Source organism: Gadus macrocephalus, chromosome 8 (genome assembly GCF_031168955.1).
Source record: "Gadus macrocephalus chromosome 8, ASM3116895v1".
Taxonomy (NCBI): domain Eukaryota; kingdom Metazoa; phylum Chordata; class Actinopteri; order Gadiformes; family Gadidae; genus Gadus; species Gadus macrocephalus.
The window spans coordinates 13,054,619-13,061,464 of record NC_082389.1 but is presented as its reverse complement, the minus strand read 5'-3'; the positions used below and the strand labels follow the sequence as shown (position 1 = coordinate 13,061,464).

Sequence of the window (6,846 nt, the reverse complement as noted above, 5' to 3'; positions counted from 1 at the left end):
TAGTCTTAGGCCTGCTCTGTGCCGTCTGACCCGGGGAAATGTAATCCAAGAGGTGGCGCTGGTCTGATCCTGGGTTCAGCTGACCAGACGGTCCTCAGATTGTCCACAGACCTTCAGGCCAAAGTATGTGTGTGTGTGTGTGTGTGTGTTTGTGTGCATGTGTGTGTGTCTATGTATTTACGCACCTGCTGTGATGGATCTCTGGAGCTCCAGGTTCTCCACTTTAACGAGCCCAATTTATACCTTGAGAGGAGAGGGGGGGGGGGGGGGGGGGGAGAGAGAGAGAGAGAGAGAGAGAGGGGGGGGGGGGGTTGGAGAGAGAGGGCGAGATTGGGGGGGGCGGCGTAAAGTAAGAGAGATAGGGTGAGATGTGAAAGGGAGAGAGAAAGAGAAGAGAGAGATAGAGAGAGAGTAAAACTAAGTGTGAGAGAATAGAGAGAGATTTTAGATACCAGGGGATAAGGAATCGTTTTTTTACATGTCAACATGACAACAGTGATTATTTGATCTCTCTCACACTCACACACACAATTTATGTGGTTGGGTTTGGGTGTCCTGGATGTTTTGTGATAAAGTTGTGCTTTGTTTTGTTTTTAAATTCAATGGATGAGTTAATCTGTTGTGTTCAGTAGAAGCCATGTTTCATGCCCAGACACAAACACACACAGCTATAAAACCAAACACCCTCAGAGATATGCATGTGTCCGTCAAGCCGTGATGCTTCCCACAGTGAAAGTTTAACCAACACCATCCAGCTGTGGCTGGCTTTGTTTTCCCCTAACAGACTAAAACTCCCAAACACCCATTAGAACAACTACAACTCTATCATTAGCATGTTTACTGAACGCACTGCGAGCGCTGACAAAACAACACGGCCGTGTGTGTGTGTGTGAGGGCATAAGTACTGTGGGAACCTACAGGGGTGTTAAACTGTGGCTAAGATGTCATTAGTCTTGCATGTAGGGGGTTCCCCTTGATTAAGCTTGCGGTAGATGACCTATGATCTAAAAGAGCCCCCTGGTCTAGCTCAACCATCCTTCCATGGGGTCAACTGGTAGAGCATGGCATGAACACCGCCAGGGTTAGGGGTCTGATTCCCACCCGCGCTAATAACGGAGGTCCTCATGGTATTGGGAGACGCCTTGGATAAAGTGTCCAAGTACCATCGTAGCGGCTGGGATACTGAACACGTTATGGTCCAGAGCCGTCCAGAGATTCGAGCCTTGTCAATATCCTAACACACTCTTAGTACTTTCAACCTATACGTGTCCTGATGGACTGAACCGGCTGACTGAAAGGCCACAAACCCCAACACACGTGTCTTTGGAGGTAGAAGGAGAGTGGCGCTGTGACGATAAACCTATGTTAACATTAGAGGTATACGTCAGGGTGCTGATGTTAAATGTGATGCTCAGCAAGAGCCCATGGCTTTGTCAGTGAGGATAAGAAAGGGTTGAACCAGTAGAATCTGATTGCATGACAGGACTGCAGTCACTACAAAAAAAAAAAAAAATCACACAATACAACTTCAAACATATATATATTTTTTTCAACATACAATGATAATGGGATTGCAGAGAGAAAATATTTCTTTATTATTTTTGTTATATTACACCTCTGTATCTGTTGTACCATGTTCACACAAACACATTAAATACTACGGTTTCATCTACACCAAACGATTCTTTACAGTAGGAGAGATGAGAGAGGATGAGGTCAACCGTAGGGGTTTGGTTGAGGTTGCGAGGTTACATTATTATCATCATCAATATAGTGGTTAGGAGATGGTCATTTCCATTGGTTTGTTAGAAGTCTTTGGTACAAACATTGGTTCTGACCCACACACCGGTAGAGACCCCCTGGGGGGGTCCAAGGGGGTCATGGGGACCAAGAGTTTAACACTGAAGGATCATTCATCAAACATTCGTAACAGTCTGTCCATCCATTCATCCATCCATCCACCAAAACTATTTATCCACCCTAACCGTTCATCCATCCCCCTCACTTCAGATCCAATTCCTCTTCCTCCTCGGTCTCCTTCAGCTGCTCCTCCCTCCTCTTCTTCACCTCCATCAGCCCCTCTTGGATCTGCTCCACCGCCTCCTCGTCACCGGCCGCCCGGGCCAGGGACAGAGCCTCCTTGTACAGGTCCAACGCTGCCTGCATGTCCCCTACACCGCCAGCAGAGGGGGCAAGAGACCACTTAACTCACACTTGGGTTGGGTTGTGATAATAGGGGGGATAATGCGTTTTCAACTGTAAAAATACACATGATGCCTACATGGAAGAGACCCGGGCTGCACCAACCAGTTAGCTTTACTAGGGGAGGGACTAACCTTCAGGCTTGAGATAAACCAGTGTGACCAGAGACCAACCAGCTAGCTTTACTAGGGGGGGGCGGGGGGCGACGGGGGGGGCGACTACCCTTCAGGTTGAGATGAACCAGTGTGATCAGAGACCCACCAGTTAGCTAAACGTGGCGGGGACTACGGTACAGGCTTCAGATGAACCAGTGGGACCAGTATGAGGCGAGGCGAGTTACCCTGGTGCAGCAGGACCCCCGCCAGGTTCCCCAGCAGCACGTGCTGGTCCGGGTGGCCGGCCTGGCGGCCCAGCGCCACGGCCCGCCTCACCACGGGCAGGGCCTCGGCGTGGAGCCCCTGCAGGTCCAAGATGGTGGCCAGGTCGCTCATCAGCACCAGGGTCTGACGGGAGACAGCAGAGAGCAGGCATCAGGACGGCCCCCTGGGGCCCACTACCAGGGCCCACTACCAGGGCAACAGGCATCAGGACGACCCCCTGGGGCCCACTACCAGGGCAACAGGCATCAGGACGACCCCCTGGGGCCCCGACCAGAACCACACGGGGCCGTTAAACACACGTCACAGCTTTTAAAGGAGTTACTGTTTACTGAATCTTTACTCTTATAAGACACCAGCTACCATATGTAATAATAAATCTTACAATATTTCATGTTCTCTTCATGTCACTACGTACTGCAGTCTTGCACAAATAGCGATTTACAAATACAATTTAGTTGATAGGTAGGTAGGATTGTATAAAACACATGTCACCAGATTTAAATTGATGTACAACTCTGTAATGGACTCTTTTATGCAAAACTCCTTCGGGCCACATTAAGCTATAGGCCGTGCTTCATTTATATGTGGTATGGTTCTACTTAAAGTTGTGGTCAAGGCGTGGTTCTGTGTTCTGCTCTGTATGCAGGGTTCAGTCTTGTGGTTAAGCACGGTTCTGTTTGCGCGCTTGTATGCGTCGTTCTATGTTCTGGTTGTACTGCTCTGTGTTTGTCTCTGTGGGAACGGCTCCGTGCCCTGGCGCTGTACGGATGGTTCTGGTTCCGAGTGTGCTCGGGGAGCAGTACCTGAGGGTGGGTCTCGCCCTGTTCCTCGCTACAGATCTGCAGGGCCCGGCGGTAGTCCTGGGTGGCCTGCTTCAGCCGGCGAGTGGCCGCGCAGTACCGGGCCCGCGAGTCCAAACACAGACCCAGGAGGAGACGCGTCTCCTTCCTCAGACCCTCTGGGGAGAGGAGGAGGAGGAGGAGGGGGAGGGAGGAGAGGCAGCGTGGGGGAGAGGGAGAAAGGGCGAGGAGGAGAGGTAGAGAAGAGGAGAAGGGAGAAAGTGAAGGGAGAGAAAACAGAGAAGAGTTACAATATGGTGGACCTCCATGTTGGACTCTTCACTAGCTCAGGACTCATTAGTACTATATTAATGTATAATACCCCATAACAGAACTAGACCATATTTGTGATGTATACCTGCTCTGCATACTACTTGGGGAAGGGAGAGGGAGGGGATTGAGATGCCGGTACCTGATTGGTCGGTATCTGACTGGTCGGTACTTGATTGGTCGTCGGGTGAGCTGTCCTTGTGCTGCTCCAGTTTAGCCTCCAGAGACTCTGTACAGAACCGGTAGCCGTGTTCTGCTAACTCTGTCCTGCAGAACCAGAACCATCAACACCCGTTAACACAGGCGTTCCCCGCCGTCTCCGGCCCCGTGGCGCCCCCTTCAGGTCAGAGGACCTGCAGTGTTGCGCATCTGCTTCCCCACACAACGTTTCCACCCACTCAACATCAACGTCCGGGGAGTTTGTTTGTTAGAAGCAGTTGTCCGTGGCTACGAATCATTATGCAGTCCGTCAGTGTATAAGGATATAAAATACCCTTACCCTTAAAAATGTACCTTCAAATATGGAAATCATATATATCAGCCATCCCCCGTGACTCCGTTCACATATCGGGCCAAGGGGGGGGTCCTGACTCCAAGGTACCGAAATGATTTTGACGCCTATCTTTTTGGCCAGTAAATTCAAAGGGCCTAGATGAGTGTGTCTGTGTGGGATCGCCTCTGCCTCCGGGGGTGAAGACAAGGATGCGAGAGAGTTCAGTATACGCTTGCGCTTGACTTGATGTGTCGAGACCTTTGCTCCACCAACTACCAGCGTCGTCACTGGATGGAGAGGTGCTGAAAGAGGAGCCCTTACTTGTTCTGACCGGCGTATATGGTGGCCAGCTTCAGGGAGATCTCTATGATGCCGTTGTCGTTCTGCACAGAGAGAGAAAATCTGTCAGTGACAGTGAAGTGTTTTCGAGAGTTGCACTGGTTTTGTATCCCTGGTGCACGTGTTCAATTAAACGCTGTCGACATACCTCCGGCGTTCCCCCAGAGAGCATGTAGCTCATGGTTGCTTTGAAAAGTTTCTCTGACTAGAAAGAAAGAGTTGATCATTAGCGCCTTCATAAATATCAGCAGCTTCCTCTGATGGTGTAACGGCATGGTGTTTAATGGCTGCATTTCAATTGATTTATAAGTCAAACGGTGTTGTTGCTCACCTTGTCCAGTTGACCCTGGACGTAGGCTAGGTTGGCCATCTAGAGACGCAACACGAACACACACATGACTGAGGTAGGGAACACTCCGTTATGCAAAGGAAAAGGGTTGCTAGCTGTGTGTGAGCGTGTGAGAGGGAGTGTTACCAGGCTGTAGGTGTAGATGATGGCCTGTGTGTTGGAGGACTTGTGGGCCAGAGCGACTGCCTGGTGGAGCAGACCAGACGCCGCCGGGAGCTGACCCCTGTACATGCTGAGCTACACACACACACACACACACACACACACACACACACACACACACACACACACACACACACACACACACACACACACACACACACACACACACACACACACACACACACACACACACACACACACACACACACACACGATAGGATACAACCCTGTCTGTTAAGGTTAGGGTTAGTGTTATTTACAACATTTGATCATTAGACAGAGCTGTAAATAGGACTAAATCTATTCATATATCAGATTGAGTTGATTGTGTTTGTATTCATGTGAATCCTTTGTGAATCTTGTGACTTTGTTTTGTGTCATTCATAAAAAGTATAATTGTAAATGTCCAACCATTGCAAAATTAAAGCAAATCAACAAAGCTGGCACGAAGGGGTCATTGAAAACCTCTTCACGTAATATCATTATTAGCAGTAATATAAGTGATGCTAGCGCTGACAGGAGGCATAGCGTGGTGATGTAGTTGGTAGAGACAAAGTAGCAGTGGTCACAGGTGGCTGTAGTCTCACCTTGGCCTTCTTCAACAGCATAATGATCTCATCCTCGCTCTTCTGCGCCTCGCTTCTCGTGTCCTCCTCTGTGGACTGGAAGAAGGAAAACGCTGCAGAAAGAAATATGACAAGTCATCAGTAGTCATAATTAGGGAGTTTAATTCCAATGGCCATTTACCTTGAATTTGATTTCTGATGGGGCAGAAGGTAAATCCACTGTGTTTGGAAACAGTTCAGGTGTTGGAAACTGCTCAGAACTGAAAGCTTAACAGGCATACCTTCATGCCCAAAGACAACAGGGTTCGTCACTTTACCAAGGACGGTTAATAGTGTTAGTAGTTTAAAGAAACAGTGAACCTTCTGTTTCAGATTTAATTCGAACACTTTGTTATTTAGAAACATGCGTCTAGGGCTGAGAGGTTTAAGAAAGAGGGGGCGTGCTATACCCATGGTTACGACCCACGCCAATTTGAAGATACTTTTTAGTACCGTCGATGCTTAAGTATTATAATAACCGATGTTGTATATGAAATCCGCCACACACCGTAGCGTGTGTTGTTGTTATGATGTTTTGGGTTCATGAAACTGAACAACTGATCAGGTCAAGGCATAGGTTCAGAGTCTTGGCTATGGAGAGCTAGCCATGCTCTCCTGGTATTACCATATAAACTGTGTACTGATTGAGGCAGGGTTAACGTGTCGCAAACGCACCGAGTGCCCCGAGTACCGCGCCGCTCCACGGGGGTCCCTCGCCATGGTGCTGGTGCTTCTCCCGACCCATTTCTTCCATCTGTCGTGACCTTGCCGACCAGGAGCCGGATGTTGAGCTCCATCGCAGCGGTTCCTGATTCAAGCTCTGAAGCCGAGCTGTCCGGAAGAGTTTCCCCAGGTACATACTGCGTGTGGTTTGACAAATTACAAGTTTGGCGTGCTTGCTCTTAGTCAGGAGGAGAGCACGGAGCACAGAGGGGGTCGCCATGTTTAATGTTTACAAAACTGACGTGGAGGCACGTGACGTTATGTGACGTAGTCGAGTTTGATAATCAGCTGCCATGGAGAAGATACATAAATTATTAATGTGCAACCAGGAAACGAGTAGATCTTTTTAATGTGTTCGTAATTTTTAATCAGTTTTTTGTCATACCATAGCATATAACATACATGTTTTGGGGGGCCCAACCTGATTTAACCCGTGGAATGCTAGCGCGTACAGACGTTGAAGACGTTGCTTCAAAATAAAATA

At 48.8% G+C, this 6,846-nt stretch overlaps 1 protein-coding gene across 2 annotated transcripts; it reads right to left on the bottom strand.

Annotated features, from left to right (window-relative positions):
• Positions 1-1,791: 1,791 nt before the first annotated feature.
• ttc19 (tetratricopeptide repeat domain 19) lies at positions 1,792-6,619 on the bottom strand. Of its 2 annotated transcripts, none has more exons than XM_060059133.1 (10): positions 6,265-6,619; positions 5,622-5,713; positions 4,999-5,109; positions 4,855-4,893; positions 4,672-4,728; positions 4,506-4,567; positions 3,834-3,958; positions 3,386-3,540; positions 2,543-2,705; positions 1,792-2,171 (listed from the first exon to the last, which is right to left on the bottom strand). In XM_060059133.1, exons 1-10 carry the CDS (start codon positions 6,434-6,436, stop codon positions 2,002-2,004), a joined length of 1,146 nt encoding a protein of 381 aa, XP_059915116.1. In that variant the 5' UTR covers positions 6,437-6,619; the 3' UTR covers positions 1,792-2,001. The 2 variants fall into 2 exon arrangements, with proteins under 2 accessions (XP_059915116.1, XP_059915117.1); XM_060059134.1 differs by having other exon boundaries at positions 6,315-6,619.
• Between the last annotated feature and the right edge of the window lie 227 nt (positions 6,620-6,846).

Bases quoted from the DNA above. Each gene is read 5' to 3' on its own strand.
- ttc19 (XM_060059134.1), bottom strand. From the start codon at position 6,582: ATGGCGACCCCCTCTGTGCTCCGTGCTCTCCTCCTGACTAAGAGCAAG. The intron at 4,568-4,671 runs GTATGTCGACAG...CTCTCTGTGCAG, and splicing joins TCTCTGGGGGAACGCCGGAG to AACGACAACGGCATCATAGA. The intron at 2,706-3,385 runs GTACTGCTCCCC...GTCTCCCGTCAG, and splicing joins AGGGCGAGACCCACCCTCAG to ACCCTGGTGCTGATGAGCGA.